The sequence below is a fragment of the Oncorhynchus kisutch genome, unplaced genomic scaffold, assembly GCF_002021735.2.
Source record: "Oncorhynchus kisutch isolate 150728-3 unplaced genomic scaffold, Okis_V2 scaffold915, whole genome shotgun sequence".
Lineage (NCBI taxonomy): Eukaryota > Metazoa > Chordata > Actinopteri > Salmoniformes > Salmonidae > Oncorhynchus > Oncorhynchus kisutch.
The window spans coordinates 130,805-150,736 of NW_022262860.1; the positions used below are offsets into that span (position 1 = coordinate 130,805).

The 19,932-nt window shown below is 44.2% G+C and overlaps 1 protein-coding gene across 1 annotated transcript in view; it reads right to left on the reverse strand.

Annotated features, from left to right (window-relative positions):
• Positions 1 to 19,932, reverse strand: part of LOC109877320 (collagen alpha-1(XIX) chain) — a 180,759-nt gene that overhangs the window by 128,007 nt on the left and 32,820 nt on the right. The window contains exons 10-13 of the mRNA XM_031817027.1: positions 13,898 to 13,942; positions 13,114 to 13,167; positions 9,040 to 9,084; positions 5,089 to 5,142 (exon numbers count right to left, since the gene is read on the reverse strand). Coding sequence (XP_031672887.1) covers positions 5,089 to 5,142; positions 9,040 to 9,084; positions 13,114 to 13,167; positions 13,898 to 13,942 — 198 coding nt within the window. The remainder of the gene's footprint in view (positions 1 to 5,088; positions 5,143 to 9,039; positions 9,085 to 13,113; positions 13,168 to 13,897; positions 13,943 to 19,932) is intronic.

A 19,932-nucleotide genomic window follows, 5' to 3' on the forward strand; every position in this document is an offset into this window, starting at 1 on the left:
AACCTACTGTATAGATCCATCCTGGCACAGTTCACCACCTGTAAGACCTGGGTTCAAAAACTATTTGAATCATACTTTATCTGGGCTTGATTGAGCTTGCCTGTCTTACTGGACCAGTAGGATAGTCTCAAAACTGCAAACACCGCCCTCTAGCACTCCAGACAGGCTAGAGCAAACTTATAAATTGTTTTCAAGATTTCAAATAGTATTTGAACCCAGGTCTGCTGCTTAACACTGTGGTGGTATGAAGGAACAAAATAGAGAAGGTAGTAGGCTGAAACTGAGGCCACTTCTAAATGATGTATGTTGTTGATCTTTAGAGAAAGGTCCCCTCTCTCCCTCTCTGCTGTCTGCTGAAGATAATGATGTCTTTAGGGAGAGAGTGAACCTTTTCCTCCCTTTTACTCTGCCTTCATTTTCCTCTGATTCCCTCTCTTCCCTCCTCTGTCCCGTCTCCCTCAGAGTAACCCAGTTAGAAAGAGATGCAGAGAGGGATCGGAGAAGAGAGAGGCGGAGGCTGGACCTTTATCCTTCCCTGTCCTGTCTCCCTAGGATCAGACCAGTAAAGACCATGATATCTCTGTCCTGTCTCCCCAATATCAGACCAGTAAAGACCATGATATCTCTGTCCTGTCTCCCCAATATCAGACCAGTAAAGACCATGATATCTCTGTCCTGTCTCCCTAGGATCAGACCAGTAAAGACCATGATATCTCTGTCCTGTCTCCCTAAGATCAGACCAGTAAAGACCATGATATCTCTGTCCTGTCTCCCTAAGATCAGACCAGTAAAGACCATGATATCTCTGTCCTGTCTCCCTAATATCAGACCAGTAAAGACCATGATATCTCTGTCCTGTCTCCCTAATATCAGACCAGTAAAGACCATGATATCTCTGTCCTGTCTCCCTAATATCAGACCAGTAAAGACCATGATATCTCTGTCCTGTCTCCCTCGGATCAGACCAGTAAAGACCATGATATCTCTGTCCTGTCTCCCTAGGATCAGACCAGTAAAGACCATGATATCTCTGTCCTGTCTCCCTAAGATCAGACCAGTAAAGACCATGATATCTCTGTCCTGTCTCCCTACGATCAGACCAGTAAAGACCATGATATCTCTGTCCTGTCTCCCTAAGATCAGACCAGTAAAGACCATGATATCTCTGCCTCCTTGCTTAGAGGCTGGGGCTCAGACCACATATCTAGGCAGGAAGAGAGAGAGAGAGAGGGAGATGGAGAGACAACTCTTGTTAGCCTCTGCTCAGTGCTCTTGGGCCTTATGACAGGCAGGCAGGGAGGGATGGGAGGCTTTGAGTCTTCGCTCTAGCACTGACTCTAGCGCTGACTTTAGGGTTTACAGTTGGTTACATTGGTTACATATCACCAGGCAAATTCAATACCTGGTATTCAAGGCCTACTCTGCTCTGTCTCTCTCCTCTCTGTCTCTCCTGCAGCAGCACAGTGTGAGACACTACAGGGAGCTGTGTACGCTAGCCTTGCTAATTACACACGACGCTGTGCCTCCCTCGCTCAGACAGCGCCCAGGCCACAATACCTACACACACATACCTACACCCACACACATGGCGCTGTGCCTCCCTCCCTCCGACAGCGCCCGGGCTACAATACCTACACACACATACCTACACACACCCACACACGTGGCACTGCGCCTTCCTCGCTCCGACAGCGCCCAGGCCACAATACCTACACACATATACCTACACACACATACATACCTACACACACATACCTACACACATGGCACTGTGACTCCTTCGCTCCGACAGCGCCCGGGCTACAACACACACACGCACACACCTACATACACCCACACACATGGCACTGCGCCTTCCTCGCTCCGACAGCGCCCAGGCCACAACACACACACAGCACTACACCTCCATCGCTCCGACAGCGCCCAGGCCACAACACACACACAGCCCTGTGCCTTCCTCGCTCCGACAGCGCCCAGGCCACAACACACACACAGCACTGCGCCTCCCTCGCTCCGACAGCGCCCAGGCCACAACAACACAATCTGGCAGCTCCCCAGTACACACTCTACATCTACCGCTTCAGCTAGCAAATAAACAGAGGGGAGGGGGAGAGAGAGACAGAGGGGGAGCGAAGAAGGGAGGGGAGAGGGAGATGGTGGGGAGGGAGGGAGAAGTGGGGCTAGAGAGAGAGAAGGGGAGAGAAAGAGAGAGAGAGAGAGAGAGAGAGACAGAGAGAGAGAGAGAGAGAGAGAGAGCGGCAGAGGAGAGAGAGAGAGAGGCAGAGGAGAGAGAGAGAGAGGCAGAGGAGAGAGAGGGAGAGAGAGAGAGAGTAGCAGAGGGGAGAGAAAGAGAGAGAGAGTAGCAGGGGAATTTCTCAAGACAGCAGACTAATTATGTTTACTTACTTGCTGCCCGAGTCCCAAATGGCACCCTATTCGCTTTATTGTGCTCTGGTCTAAAGTAGTGCACTACATAGGGAATAGGGTCCCATTTATGGCGCACCCTCTGCCACTTTCTAACCAGAGTGGCTGCCTGGCTGGTGGTAATGGCACTTTACTTTAGACAAGAAGGGTGAAGTTTTGTCATGTGTGGAGAGGCTAAGAGATGCACCGTTAGAGTTACAGTAAGGGGTTTGTCTTGTCTGTTGTGTCTGCGTTCCTAATGGCACCCTGTTCCCCACATAGTGCCCTACTTTGACTAGAGCCCTATGGGCCCTGGTCAACCCTACTGGCCCTGGTCAAAAGTAGTGCACTACATAGGGAATAGGTTGCCGTTTAGGTATGCGATTTGTGTCATGTGAGTGGGAACTGCCTTCAAAGCTGCGTTGGAACCAGATCCCGTAAGGGTAACAGATATCTAGAGTGGCCAGGCCCAACGAATACCACAGAGGTTACTGCAGAAAATGCTGTTTACAATGTTTCCATTGGCTCAGCGATTCACCTCCATAGCTGAACATCACCCATAACCTTAGGTTGTGAGGCTGATCCTTGTGTGAACGTCTATAGGAAAACAACCTGATCATTAGTGTTCAGATGTAGACTTAACATTTAGCAGAAGCTTTAATCCAAAGCGATTTACAGTCATTACCTGCATACACGTTTTTGTATGGGGTGGCCCCGGGAATCAAACCCACAATCCTGACATTACAATCACCATGCTCTACCCACTGAGTTCCAGAAACCACACCGAAAGGCTGACCGCAGTGAGAAAGTCTAGAGGGAAACGTCCTAATTGACACTTGATATCACTGACTGTAAGTGTAAATCTCAGATTTTACAGTAGAGCAACACTCAGAGGAAGCGTACCTTATTGCAAAGGTTATATTTAATACTTCAACACATAAAAACAACAGATGGGATGATATAGAGCTGCAGTCATCGTCTTTACGGAGCCACCAGACGTGTTCTTTCTCTGTCACCTGATACGTCTATGACTGTACAAGCTGAGGACATATACATGTGGAACGTGGATTGCTTTGGGCACGGTTACATGGCTGTAGTCTTCCACTGAGCCAGGCCCCGTAGTTAGTTCTAGTATCAGAAAAACGATACTCGCTCACATGGCAGTCATGCATACAAGACATTCTGTCTTCTCAGGTGTCCCCTTTACCCTTAAATATCACATGCTAGCTTTAAATAACAACTTTAACCTAATATTAGCACGCATGGGGAGGGAACAGAGGGGACAGGCAAGAGAATGTTCTAAAAACAAGTAAATAGGCCAAACTAAATTAACCTGGCTGAGTGCCTCCCAACACCCTTCCAACCTAAATTAACCTGGCTGAGCGCCTTCCAACACCCTTCCAACCTAAATTAACCTGGCTGAGCGCCTTCCAACACCCTTCCAACCTAAATTAACCTGGCTGAGCGCCTTCCAACACCCTTCCAACCTAAATTAACCTGGCTGAGCGCCTTCCAACACCCTTCCAACCTAAATTAACCTGGCTGAGCACCTTCCAACACCCTTCCAACCTAAATTAACCTGGCTGAGCGCCTTCCAACACCCTTCCAACCTAAATTAACCTGGCTGAGCCCCTTCCAACCTAAATTAACCTGGCTGAGCGCCTTCCAACACCCTTCCAACCTAAATTAACCTGGCTGAGCGCCTTCCAACACCCTTCCAACCTAAATTAACCTGGCTGAGCACCTTCCAACACCCTTCCAACCTAAATTAACCTGGCTGAGCGCCTTCCAACCTAAATTAACCTGGCTGAGCCCCTTCCAACCTAAATTAACCTGGCTGAGCGCCTTCCAACACCCTTCCAACCTAAATTAACCTGGCTGAGCGCCTTCCAACACCCTTCCAACCTAAATTAACCTGGCTGAGCGCCTTCCAACACCCTTCCAACCTAAATTAACCTGGCTGAGCGCCTTCCAACACCCTTCCAACCTAAATTAACCTGGCTGAGCGCCTTCCAACACCCTTCCAACCTAAATTAACCTGGCTGAGCACCTTCCAACACCCTTCCAACCTAAATTAACCTGGCTGAGCACCTTCCAACACCCTTCCAACCTAAATTAACCTGGCTGAGCACCTTCCAACACCCTTCCAACCTAAATTAACCTGGCTGAGCGCCTTCCAACACCCTTCCAACCTAAATTAACCTGGCTGAGCCCCTTCCAACCTAAATTAACCTGGCTGAGCGCCTTCCAACACCCTTCCAACCTAAATTAACCTGGCTGAGCACCTTCCAACACCCTTCCAACCTAAATTAACCTGGCTGAGCACCTTCCAACACCCTTCCAACCTAAATTAACCTGGCTGAGCCCCTTCCAACCTAAATTAACCTGGCTGAGCCCCTTCCAACCTAAATTAACCTGGCTGAGCCCCTTCCAACCTAAATTAACCTGGCTGAGCCCCTTCCAACCTAAATTAACCTGGCTGAGCCCCTTCCAACCTAAATTAACCTGCACATTTATTTAGGCCACTGTTTTTATTATTAACGATGCAAACGAATAAACAGCATACGATAGTAAAATAGCAAAGATAGGACCTTACATTTATTTAGGGCAACTGACTATGTTTATAATGTTAATAATGAATGATGCAGATGAATAAACAGACTGGGAATCAAAACAGTATCTTACATTTATCCCAGGTTTCCCCTCCGCACCAGGCTCCCCAGCTGGTCCCTTCTCACCCTGCAGAGGAAAGAGCAAGTTGAAACTCAGGTCCTACACAAGAACGCCATCATTTCCATGCATTATAAGTACAGATGTGCAGTAACAACATGTTGTTTTGAAAGGTCTGAAGTCTACTCAGGAGACTGTTCCAAGGTGGTTTATCCAATCATTGATGCTCTTACTGCCAGGGCCTCTTACAAGGGATACTGGTCACAAGCATCATGACAAAATGTCAACTTCATCTATAAACACAATTTATGTCTCCAAACCCAACCCTAAATCTAAATCCTGATTCCTATCCTGAAAGATGAGACCTGATATGACCGGTCTGTCTTCATGTTGTAGCAAAGGTCTCATCTTCAGCAGTTTATTTATCGAAGTGATATGTCCTCTACAGAGACATTCAACTAAACAGTGCTAAAGTTCACAGAACAGACAAGAACTCGTTGACATCTTCCAGTCGCCTGCTCTCTGTTTCACTCCCAAGTGTATTAAATAACCCACTCGAAGGCAACAGGCTAAAATAAATTCAGAAATTATCCTGTTTATTTGTTTCCATGAAATATCTGTCTGAATGTGGAGTTCTGGTTGTAAACAAATTAGGACTATGTCGACATTATAAATAAATTATGGGGCCAGGGGTGTGTGTGTGTGTGTGTGATAATGAAGTGTTTCTGATGGACCTAATTATCTGACAGTGCACACCCTTGTTTCACATCGTGATTGTAATAGATGTATGTGTTCATCGTTGATGTGTGTGTGTGTGTGTGTGTGTTCATCGTCCAGGTTGATAGAAAAGACACTATCACACAGCTGCATAACCAAATCATATCATTAACCAGGAAGAAGCAGGCAGCAGTGTTATGATGAAGCTCTCTCTTGGCAGTCACCATCGTTTGAAATACATTCAGTATAGAAAGTGACATCCAAACGTTGCTGAATAAACAGGCAACGTAACAATGCTCCATTTCCACCTGTTTCATAAAAATCTCAACAACTTTATATGGACAATAAACTTTATTACTTGAAACAAACATGTTGATAATATGCCAATTGAAACAACAAGGATTATCAAGCTGTTGAATAAACAGGGCAACACTTGCCATTGCATGCAGGTATGATGTATTACAATGTTGAAAATGTCCTAGAGAGAAATAGCATACTGTGAGCCACATGATAAGACATAAAGCATTATAGCTGCAGGCTTTAAGTAAGATGTTAGCGTTAGTTTTCCACTCTGCATAATAAACATTGAATCTATTCCGTCTTTGAGACAGTCCAGTAATTCCAGAATAGTCCAGTAATGTCAGACTGATCCGTTTAAAAGGCAGGTTTCCTGGACACAGATTAAGCCGAATCCTGGACTAAAGAACATGCTCAATGGAGAATCTTCACGAGGACTAGGCTGTGTCTGTGTCTGTGAAACCAACCCTATGAGAACTAGGTTGTGTCTGTGTCTGGGAAACCAACCCCATGAGGACTAGGTTATGTCTGGGAAACCAACCCTATGAGGACTAGGTTGTGTCTGGGAAACCAACCCTATGAGAACTAGGCTGTGTCTGTGTCTGGGAAACCAACCCCATGAGGACTAGGTTATGTCTGGGAAACCAACCCTATGAGGACTAGGTTATGTCTGGAAAACCAACCCTAGATGTCCTGAAGGTCAGGAACTGAGTTCCCCCGATGTATCCCCTCTACAGTATGTCATGCTTCATAATGAATGCACTAAGAAGCCTATATAAGCTGTGACAGTCTCCTCTAGAGTACATCACCTAGCATCCTATGCCAGCTCTGCTACACAGTGAGGCACTCTGTAAACATCCAGATGTTTACAAACTAGCTACAGTATGAGGACCTTATGAAGACCCTATGAGTGCTCTATAAAGCCTTTTAAAGTTGTTTATTCAACAACTTGTTCATTCGACCCATTGGATATTATCCACAGAACTGGTTATCTCAGTGTAATCTCAACAGCCTTAACAGTGACTGTTTAGTATAGTGTCCCTGTATGTTGAACTGAGCAGGCAGCCCAGTCCCTGTATGTCATACTGAGCAGGCAGCCCAGTCCCTGTATGTCGTACTGAGCAGGCTCCCAGTCCCTGAATGTCATACTGAGCAGGCAGCTCAGTCTCTGTATGTTGTATTGAGCAGGCAGCCCAGTCCCTGTATGTTGTACTGAGCAGGCAGCCCAGTCCATGTATGTTGTATTGAGCAGGCAGCCCAGTCCCTGTATGTTGTATTGAGCAGGCAGCCCAGTCCCTGTATGTTGTATTGAGCAGGCAGCCCAGTCCCTGTATGTTGTATTGAGCAGGCCAGTCAGTGTATTGTACACTGTGCCAGAGGGACAGATTTCTCCCTCAGTCCATTGGCCTAATCAGAGAGGATATGGTGATGAAAAGAGGCTCTTTCATTATGCCATTTTAAATTGTCCATCTGCTCAGCCCAATACTTAGCGGAGCCACACCGCCATTACGAAGGAACTAATTATGCAAAAGCCACAAAATACAGACCATTTCCCTGAAAGCATAGCTTTGTTTTCCTGTAATTTCATAGTCTACTGAAGTCTTTTCAGGATATTTATTCTAAACACATCTAGCCTTTGGCCCATAAAGCCACACCACCATTATGAAAGAACAAATTATGCAAATGCTACACAATTCTATTCTGGTCCCAGATCTGTTTGTGCTGTAGCTCACTCCTCTGGGACCAGCCCAACATAATGCAGCATTCCTGAGTATTTCCCTGAACCCTTGCATCAATGCATCTCTAAAGGACGTCACACTGCTTGCTTAGAGAGTACCACTTCCTCCTGATTCGGCTCACACTGATGCTCGAACCCAGAATCTCTGCCTTGCTAGCACATGTGACCGCCCTCCTGAACCAACTTACCAGTCGGTGCCAAACGAAAAAGCGAGTTATTTGCTGACGCAGGTGGGGACAGTTCAGGCTGAGGAGGGAGTTTCCCACATCGCCATGTGATACTCATGCTGCCTGCAGCCTATAGGTGAATTTCCCTGAAACCTTGCATGCTGCTTTACTGTAGGTGCAGAGACGAGGTTAGAGCTGTGATATATACATTCCAGACACGTCCTTCACATGAGGCCATAGTTATTAGAGTTCAGATCAATCCACATTCGACATTATCACCAGATAATCATAGAACACACTGTGCATGTACCGTCATGGTTGCATGTAGTAAAATATGAATAGCTATTGTGTTCGTCTTGAGATTACAGGGGAAAAGGCCTTGGGCTACGAAAGAATGTAGATCCTTCAGAGATGTATTAGAAAACCTGTGCTAGAAAATCCTTTAAAATAAAATATATATTAAAAAACAGAAGACCTACATATTAATAACCATGTATCCACTGCAGTGGGACACTGCATGCTGGGAATGTGAATATCTGTATATCCACTACAGTGAGACTCTGCATGCTGGGAATGTGAATATCTGTATATCCACTACAGTGGGACACTGCATGCTGGGAATGTGAATATCTGTATATCCACTACAGTGAGACTCTGCATGCTGGGAATGTGAATATCTGTATATCCACTACAGTGGGACTCTGCATGCTGGGAATGTGAATATCAGTATATCCACTACAGTGAGACTCTGCATGCTGGGAATGTGAATATCAGTATATCCACTACAGTGAGACTCTGCATGCTGGGAATGTGAATATCTGTATATCCACTACAGTGAGACTCTGCATGCTGGGAATGTGAATATCTGTATATCCACTACAGTGGGACTCTGCATGCTGGGAATGTGAATATCAGTATATCCACTACAGTGAGACGTTGCACGTTTGGATGAACTGGTGTTTATACATGACAGAGAGTGAAACCAGAGACATTTACCATTATGTAATGTGTGTGTGTGTGTACGTTTCCGTGTGTGTGTGTACTTACCATTGCTCCATCGATCCCCTTAGACCCGTTTGATCCTGCCTCACCCTGAAATGACAAGGTTGAAACTTGAAATGCTAAATAAAGGTCTAAGGGTCTAAGGTCTACTCGTTCACGAGGAGAAATATCTTGGTAGTTTCACTGAGGTCTGTGCCGTAGGGTTCAGTGCAGCTCTGAATGGGCCTTCGTTCACGAGGAGAAATATCTTGGTAGTTTCACTGAGGTCTGTGCCGTAGGGTTCAGTGCAGCTCTGAATGGGCCTTCGTTCACGAGGAGAAATATCTTGGTAGTTTCACTGAGGTCTGTGCCGTAGGGTTCAGTGCAGCTCTGAATGGGCCTTCGTTCACGAGGAGAAATATCTTGGTAGTTTCCCTGAGGTCTGTGCCGTAGGGTTCAGTGCAGCTCTGAATGGGCCTTCGTTCACGAGGAGAAATATCTTGGTAGTTTCCCTGAGGTCTGTGCCGTGGGGTTCAGTGCAGCTCTGAATGGGCCTTCGTTCATGAGGAGAAATATCTTGGTAGTTTCCCTGAGGTCTGTGCCGTAGGGTTCAGTGCAGCTCTGAATGGGCCTTCGTTCACGAGGATAAATATCTTGGTAGTTTCACTGAGGTCTGTGCCGTAGGGTTCAGTGCAGCTCTGAATGGGCCTTCGTTCACGAGGAGAAATATCTTGGTAGTTTCACTGAGGTCTGTGCTGTAGGGTTCAGTGCAGCTCTGAATGGGCCTTCGTTCACGAGGAGAAATATCTTGGTAGTTTCACTGAGGTCTGTGCCGTAGGGTTCAGTGCAGCTCTGAATGGGCCTTCGTTCACGAATCAACAATGCTTAGCGCCTTGAGTTAACTTCACAATGGAATTACACATCACTTCAGCTTATAAAGAACAAGAGCAGGACTATTTCCCACACACCTTACTGTCTATACATGTACAGTACATATTCCATACTGTCCCATATCTAATGCATAAGGAATAGCCACAACTCTATGACTAATGCATATTTACATACACAGACATATTTCTCTGGGTAAGTGCATGATATTCACTTGTGTTTACAAGATGAAAAAGCGACTGATATGTTAATCTCCTCTGACCCTGTATTGAAGCAGTTCTGAGAGGGTACATGAGACATTGAATCAGAGGGTATACAATACTGTAAATACATGAGGAGAGGATATACAATAAGTCCTTTCTCCCTCCTAAGGGACTATGGCTCTATGTGTAAATCCCTTTGTGTCCTGGGTGTAAATCCTGTTCCTGGAGAGCTACCATCCTGTAAGTTTTCACTCCAACCCTGTTCCTGGAGAGCTACCCTCCTGTAGGTTGTCACTCCAACCCTGTTCCTGGAGAGCTACCCTCCTGTAGGTTTTCACTCCAACCCTGTTCCTGGAGAGCTACCATCCTGTAGGTTTTCACTCCAACCCTGTTCCTGGAGAGCTACCATCCTGTAGGTTTTCACTCCAACCCTGTTCCTGGAGAGCTACCCTCCTGTAGGTTGTCACTCCAACCCTGTTCCTGGAGAGCTACCATCCTGTAGGTTTTCACTCCAACCCTGTTCCTGGAGAGCTACCCTCCTGTAAGGTTGTCACTCCAACCCTGTTCCTGGAGAGCTACCCTCCTGTAGGTTTTCAGTCCAACCCTGTTCCTGGAGAGCTACCCTCCTGTAGGTTTTCACTCCAACCCTATTCCTGGAGAGCTACCATCCTGTAGGTTTTCACTCCAACCCTATTCCTGGAGAGCTACCCTCCTGTAGGTTTTCAGTCCAACTGTCACGTTCTGACCTTTATTTCCTTTGTTTTGTCATTATTTAGTATGGTCAGGGCGTGAGTTGGGTGGACAGTCTGTTTTTCTAGGTTTTGGGTATTTCTATGTTTCGGCCTAGTATGGTTCTCAATCAGAGGCAGGTGTCATTAGTTGTGTCTGATTGAGAATCATACTTAGGTAGCCTGGGTTTCACTGTGTGTTTGTGGGTGATTGTTCCTGTCTCTGTGTTTGCACCAGATAGGACTGTTTTGGGTTTTCAAGTTTCTGTTTTTTTTAGTTATTTCATGTCTAGTTCCTTTATTAAAGAACATGATTAACCACCACGCCGCATTTTGGTCCGCTTCTCCTTCACCACAGGAAAACCCTTACACCAACCCTGTTCCTGGAGAGCTACCCTCCTGTAGGTTTTTACTCCAACCCTGTTTCTGGAGAGCTACCGTCCTGTAGGTTGTCACTCCAACCCTGTTCAAGGAGAGCTACCATTCTTGAGGTTTTCACTCCAACTCTGTTCATGGAGAGCTACCCTCCTGTAGGTTTTCAGTCCAACCCTGTTCCTGGAGAGCTACCCTCCTGTAGGTTTTCAGTCCAACCCTGTTCAAGGAGAGCTACCCTTCTGTAGGTTTTCAAATCCAACCCTGTTCCTGGAGAGCTACCAACCTGTAGGTTCACACTCCAACCCCGTTCCTGGAGAGCTACCATCCTGTAGGTTTTCAGTCCAACCCTGTTCCTGGAGAGCTACCCTCCTGTAGGTTTTCAGTCCAACCCTGTTCCTGGAGAGCTACCCTCCTGTAGGTTTTCAGTCCAACCCTGTTCCTGGAGAGCTACCATCCTGTAGGTTTTCAGTCCAACCCTGTTCCTGGAGAGCTACCCTCCTGTAAGTTTTCACTCCAACCCTGTTTCTGGAGAGCTACCATCCTGTAGGTTGTCACTCCAACCCTGTTCCTGGAGAGCTACCATTCTTGAGGTTTTTGCTCCAACCCTGTTCCTGTAGAGCTACCCTCCTGTAGGTTCACTCCAACCCTGTTCCTGGAGAGCTACCCTTCTGTAGGTTCACTCCAACCCTGTTCCTGGAGAGCTACCCTCCTGTAGGTTCACTCCAACCCTGTTCCTGGAGAGCTACCCTTCTGTAGGTTCACTCCAACCCTGTTCCTGGAGAGCTACCCTCCTGTAGGTTCACTCCAACCCTGTTCCTGGAGAGCTACCCTTCTTGAGGTTTAGTGGACCAGATTCTAATAATTAGCTGGTTGATATGCTGAATCCAGTTAGTTACAACTGGGGTTAGAGAGAGAACCTACAGAAGAGGGTTGGAGAGCCCTGCACTACAGAAACACAATGGGGAGAGAAGGAGCGAGTCACCACCACTATCACCACCATCACCCCCATCATAATCACCACCACCACCGTAATCACCACCGAAACCCCCACCATCACCCCCACCACCACCACTAACACCCCCACCATAACCACCACCATAACCAGCACCGTAATCATCACCACCACCACCATAATCCCCACCATCACCACTAACACCACCACCATTACCACCACCATAACCACCACCATCCCCACCATCACCACTAACACCACCATCACCCCCACAATAACCACAATCACCCCCACCATAACCACCACCATCACCAGTAACACCACCACCAACAGGTGATGAATTAGATTATTTTATCATAATAGCTGATGAAGGAGATCGTATTATCATGATAGCTGATGAAGGGGATAGTATTATCATGATAGCTGATGAAGGGGATAGTATTATCATGATAGCTGATGAAGGGGATAGTATTATCATGATAGCTGATGAAGGAGATAGTATTATCATGATAGCTGATGAAGGGGATAGTATTATCATGATAGCCGATGAAGAGGATAGTATTATTATCATGATAGCTGATGAAGGGGATAGTATTATCATGATAGCCGATGAAGGGGATATTATTATTATCATGATAGTCTGGTGAAGGAGATAATATTATCATGATAGCTGATGAAGGGGATAGTATTATCACAATAGCTGATGAAGGGGATAGTATTATCACAATAGCTGATGAAGAGGATATTGTTATTATCATAATAGCTGGTGAAGGGGATAGAATTATCATGATAGCTGATGAAGGGGATGTTATTATCATGATAGGGGATAGTATTATGCTACTTTAGTTGAACCTTAGTCCAACAGCACTCCAGGACATAGAAACCCCTCTCACAGATTATAAGTAGTGGGAGAATAACAGTTCAGTGGTTTAAAACAGAAGCCTTATATCTTACAGATCATGGACAGTCCAAACAAGCCAACAGTCTGACTCACCTTCTGTCCAGGAATACCATCCAGACCTGGTGAGCCAGAAACACCCTGGTCACCCTGAGGGAGAAATAGAACACACACGCACAATTAGGATTAGGCATGCACACACACACGAAAGCACGCACACACACACACACACACACACACAGTAAAAGGGAAGGCCTTAAGACATCTCTAAAACAGCAAAACAGTACTCTGCGGTAGCTAATACAGTTCGGATGGAAACCACACGACCCACACAGGCAGAGTAGGCCAAGTCACACCACCATCAATCTCAATATGAATGTTATGACACTTGATATAGACTTTGCATGTCATGTGCAGTGTTGAGTAACGCAGACCAGCTTTAGCCAATTCTCAAACCTTATCAAGTATAGGAAAATGTTTGGGTGGGTTGAGCCTTTTAAGTGTTATGTCATTAGATTGGATCGAGTTTCATAGGAAAATATGTCCCTGTGTGTGTGTGTGTGTGTGGTGTGGTGTGGTGTGATGTGTTGTGTGTGTGTGTGTGTGTGTGTGTGTGTGTGTGTGTGTGTGTGTGTGTGTGTGTTATTCAACTTCAACTTCTAAGGGCTCTAGAGGAGGGTTTAGAGGGTGATGATGCTTTAGAGTGGTCCTGGTGAACTGAAGGTGCTAGACCATGTACAGACCCAGCTGACAGGGCACTCTCTGACTCTCTGTTATGTTTAAATAGTTTATCATGTTCAAACACATATGTAAGTTGTGAAATATCTCATATACAGTATATTGTATAAATATAAAATATTTCCATGGTAACATACTGTACCTTCTGGCTTGAGTTTCCAGGGAACCCGTCTTTCCTGGTCTCTCCCTGTAAAGGGAGACATGATACAGTCAGTAGCTGCTGCTCCCTTATTGGTCATTTAGTTAGTTACTGCTTTACTGTCTTATTGGATGTACAGTCAGTGGCTGGTCTATAATTGGCTGTACAGTCAGTGGCTGGTCTATAATTAGCTGTACAGTCAGTGGCTGGTCTCTAATTGGCTGTACAGTCAGTGGCTGGTCTCTAATTGGCTGTACAGTCAGTGGCTGGTCTCTAATTGGCTGTACAGTCAGTGGCTGTTCTTTTAGTAGCAGCTTGTCTCTCCCACATCTATGGCAAGTAAGTATGGTTAAAATTAAACTGTTTCTAAAAGTTCCCTGAACACGTCACAGACATGGCTATAATATTTTCCTGAATGTTGCAGCCAAGGATTGGTGGTATGATTGGGACAACATGAATAGGCCTTGATTAAGCTTAGTTTGTAGCAATAGTTCCTTAATTGGACTAATTGTCATATTGATACAGCATTCCACCCTGTATCCCACTGCTGTTTGCCTCTGAAGCAGGGTCAGTCCCTGGATGGGAGACCAGATGCTGCTGGATGTGGTGTTGGAGGGCCAGTAGGAGGCACTCTGGTCTAAAAATTCAAATAAAATGTCCCAGGGCAGTGATTAGGGACATTGCCCTGTGTAGGTTTCTGTCTTCCTGATGGGACGTTAAACGGGTGTCCTGACTCTCTGTGGTCACTAAATATCCCATGGCACGTAAGAGTAGGAGTGTTAACTCTGGTGTCCTGGCTAAATTCCCAATCTGGCCACCTAATCATCCCCAGCTTCCAATTGGTTCATTCATCCTCCCTCCTCTCCCTTGTAACTATTCCCCAGGTCTTTGCTGTAAATGAGAATGTGTTAAAATGATGTAAAATAAATCAACGTTTATTTGATTGACATAGAACTACAATGGTTAAATGTCACTTTTTTACATCTTCTAATGAGACCATGTTGAAGCAGCTAGCAGAACAAGGCCCCAACACAGTGAAACAGGGTTACTGTGGATCTGGGACTTGTAGCTTGCCAATTATCGGGTAATACAATCCACCTCTCTCCGCAGCTGTTGGAGTGCTGTGTTAAATACAACAGGCTCGGGACAGCTGTAAGGGAAGCAGGATGGGACACTAGCTTAGCTCAGTGAACTGCTGGACCTCCTAAATCCTCTGGCTAATGTGTGAATAAGACACTGACGGCCACTGACTGCAGCCTACATTAGTATAAGGACATGCCCTGGGCCATAATGGTTATAATAACTTTTGGAGAAAATATCCAAATAATGTATGTTTTTGACATTTCTAGAATGTGTCCAAGCTAAAATCTGTAATTGCTACATCCATTTTTGTACTTATAAATGAATGATATTGTATATATCCATAGATTCTAGAACTCATAAATTAATCATACTGTATACACCCATAGAATTTTGAAGAATTTAACTTATAAATGCCTCATGAGCTTAGTTCAGCTGTCATACCCCTTCAAAACCCAAAATATAAGCATGTTAAATGTGTAAACAAAGTAAATGTAAACAAACACTGAATAGTGTTAAAACATATTTAAAACTATCATTTTGATATCATGGATGATCAGTTCCTTGCATCCATAGTTTTGTCTACAAATTTGAATGGTTACTTTTCTGGGGCGGTTGTTAGAGGGGCTAGTAACCGAAAGGTTGCTGGATCGAATCCCTGAGCTGACAACGTACAAATCTGTTGTTCTGCCCCTGAACAAGGCAGGTAACCCACTGTTCCCAGGTAGGCAGCCATTGTCAGTAAGAATGTGTTCTTAACCCACTGTTCCCAGGTAGGCAGCCATTGTAAGTAAGAATGTGTTCTTAACCCACTGTTCCCAGGTAGGCAGCCATTGTAAGTAAGAATGTGTTCTTAACCCACTGTTCCCAGGTAGGCAGCCATTGTCAGTAAGAATGTGTTCTTAACCCACTGTTCCCAGGTAGGCAGCCATTGTCAGTAAGAATGTGTTCTTAACCCACTGTTCCCAGGTAGGCAGCCATTGTCAGTAAGAATGTGTTCTTAACCCACTGTTCCCAGGTAGGCAGCCATTGTAAGTAAGAATGTGTTCTTAACCCACTGTTCCCAGGTAGGCAGCCATTGTAAGTAAGAATGTGTTCTTAACCCACTGTTCCCAGGTAGGCAGCCATTGTAAGTAAGAATGTGTTCTTAATCCACTGTTCCCAGGTAGGCAGCCATTGTAAGTAAGAATGTGTTCTTAATCCACTGTTCCCAGGTAGGCAGCCATTGTAAGTAAGAATGTGTTCTTAACCCACTGTTCCCCAGTAGGCTGCCATTGTAAGTAAGAATGTGTTCTTAATCCACTGTTCCCAGGTAGGCAGCCATTGTAAGTAAGAATGTGTTCTTAATCCACTGTTCCCAGGTAGGCAGCCATTGTAAGTAAGAATGTGTTCTTAACCCACTGTTCCCCAGTAGGCTGCCATTGTAAGTAAGAATGTGTTCTTAATCCACTGTTCCCAGGTAGGCAGCCATTGTAAGTAAGAATGTGTTCTTAACTTACTTGTAAAGTTATATAAATGGTTAAAAACATGTTTTAAATGTTTTATTATCCAGCTCCATCCCTCAGTTGCTTACCAAAATAGAAACGGGGTGGAGCGTTTGTTATTGTTTCAATTGAGGACTGTAGCTTTAAAGTAACTGTCCAGTGAAAATCTCATTTTAAAAGGTAGACCGACGTTGCCACGAGCAGCACGGCAGATATTGAGATGAGTGATATCCAAGACTTCGCTCTCACACGGTCACACACAGTATCTGCACATGTTCACGGGTTCACTCTTCACAGCCTGGTAACCAGGGCGCCAAAACAGAGAAGTAGTTGAGCCATGTGCTTTCTTGGTGGTTGCAGAAACTGACCCACTATGCTGTTTACTTTCTGTATGTATGTTGTAATGCTGAGTCTACCTTTAAAAGATCATTATGTTGTTGACTTTCTGTATGTATGTTGTAATGCTGAGTCTACCTTTAAAAGATCATTATGTTGTTGACTTTCTGTATGTATGTTGTAATGCTGAGTCTACCTCTAAAAGATCATTATGTTGTTGACTCGTATTAGTGGACAAAGCAAAAAAAGTGAAGAAGAAAATAGTTTAAAAATCCCTCTAACTATTATCTCAAAAGACCATTTAAAAAATACTTGCCATTTCCTCAGAGAAGATCACGCCATGTTTTTGGCAGAGACGTCAAACTGTCTGAGCTTGCCAGCTGTTTACTTGTCTTTTTATTTTATTTTATTGAATGGTATATAGATCCACACCATGTTGTTGTTGGGGTACACCCACACCATTGCAACACAGGAAATATGCTTTTTAACATACTAAATAAGGAAAAGTAGTTCACTCATTTTATAATTAATTATAGGTAATAGTTCATAGAAATCTGGAAACACTGGACAGTTATTTTAAGAGGGGAAGATGTCCATGTGGCCTACTAGTGATGTCTATAGAATCTATAGAATAATCAGTGATGTAGGAGATAGACAGTAGCATATGGAATCTATAGGATCATCAGTGATGTAGGAGATAGACAGTAGCCTATGGAATCTATAGAATAATCAGTGATGTACGGGATAGACAGTAGCATATGGAATCTATAGAATAATCAGTGATGTAGGAGATAGACAGTAGCATATGGAATCTATAGGATCATCAGTGATGTAGGAGATAGACAGTAGCCTATGGAATCTATAGAATAATCAGTGATGTAGGAGATAGACAGTAGCATATGGAATCTATAGGATCATCAGTGATGTAGGAGATAGACAGTAGCATATGGAATCTATAGGATATTCAGTGATGTAGGAGATAGACAGTAGCATATGGAATCTATAGAATAATCAGTGATGTAGGAGATAGACAGTATCATATGGAATCTATAGGATCATCAGTGATGTAGGACATAGACAGTAGCCTATGGAATCTATAGAATAATCAGTGATGTAGGAGATAGACAGTAGCATATGGAATCTATAGGATATTCAGTGATGTAGGAGATAGACAGTAGCCTATGGAATATATAGGATCATCAGTGATGTAGGAGATAGACAGTAGCCTATGGAATCTATAGAATCATCAGTGATGTAGGAGATAGACAGTAGCCTATGGAATCTATAGGATATTCAGTGATGTAGGAGATAGACAGTAGCCTATGGAATCTATAGGATCATCAGTGATGTAGGAGATAGCCAGTAGCCTATGGAATCTATAGGATCATCAGTGATGTAGGAGATAGACAGTAGCCTATGGAATCTATAGGATCATCAGTGATGTAGGAGATAGACAGTAGCATATGGAATCTATAGGATATTCAGTGATGTAGGAGATAGACAGTAGCATATGGAATCTATAGGATCATCAGTGATGTAGGAGATAGACAGTAGCCTATGGAATCTATAGAATAATCAGTGATGTAGGAGATAGACAGTAGCATATGGAATCTATAGGATATTCAGTGATGTAGGAGATAGACAGTAGCCTATGGAATATATAGGATCATCAGTGATGTAGGAGATAGACAGTAGCCTATGGAATCTATAGAATCATCAGTGATGTAGGAGATAGACAGTAGCCTATGGAATCTATAGGATATTCAGTGATGTAGGAGATAGACAGTAGCCTATGGAATCTATAGGATCATCAGTGATGTAGGAGATAGCCAGTAGCCTATGGAATCTATAGGATCATCAGTGATGTAGGAGATAGACAGTAGCCTATGGAATCTATAGGATCATCAGTGATTTAGGAGATAGACAGTAGCCTATGGAATCTATAGGATCATCAGTGATGTAGGAGATAGACAGTAGCATATGGAATCTATAGGATCATCAGTGATGTAGGAGACAGACAGTATCCTATCGAATCTATAGAATAATCAGTGATGTAGGAGATAGACAGTAGCCTATGGAATCTATAGGATATTCAGTGATGTAGGAGATAGACAGTAGCCTATGGAATCTATAGGATCATCAGTGATGCAGGAGATAGACAGTAGCCTATGGAATCTATAGGATCATCAGTGATGTAGGAGATAGACAGTAGCATATGGAATCTATAGGATATTCAGTGATGTAGGAGATAGACAGTAGCATATGGAATCTATAGAATAATCAGTGATGTAGGAGATAGACAGTAGCATATGGAATCTATAGGATCATCAGTGATGTAGGAGATAGACAGTAGCCTATGGAATCTATAGAATAATCAGTGATGTAGGAGATAGACAGTAGCATATGGAATCTATAGGATATTCAGTGATGTAGGAGATAGACAGTAGCCTATGGAATATATAGGATCATCAGTGATGTAGGAGATAGACAGTAGCCTATGGAATCTATAGAATCATCAGTGATGTAGGAGATAGACAGTAGCCTATGGAATCTATAGGATCATCAGTGATGTAGGAGATAGACAGTAGCCTATGGAATCTATAGGATCATCAGTGATGTAGGAGATAGACAGTAGCCTATGGAATCTATAGGATCATCAGTGATGTAGGAGATAGACAGTAGCCTATGGAATCTATAGGATCATCAGTGATTTAGGAGATAGACAGTAGCCTATGGAATCTATAGGATCATCAGTGATGTAGGAGATAGACAGTAGCATATGGAATCTATAGGATCATCAGTGATGTAGGAGACAGACAGTATCCTATGGAATCTATAGGATCATCAGTGAATCAGGAGATAGACAGTAGCCTATGGAATCTATAGGATCATCAGTGAATCAGGAGATAGACAGTAGCATATGGAATCTATAGGATCATCAGTGAATCAGGAGATAGACAGTAGCCTATGGAATCTATAGGATCATCAGTGATGTAGGAGATAGACAGTAGCCTATGGAATCTATAGGATCATCAGTGATGCAGGAGATAGACAGTAGCCTATGGAATCTATAGGATCATCAGTGATGTAGGAGACAGACAGTAGCATATGGAATCTATAGGATCATCAGTGATGTAG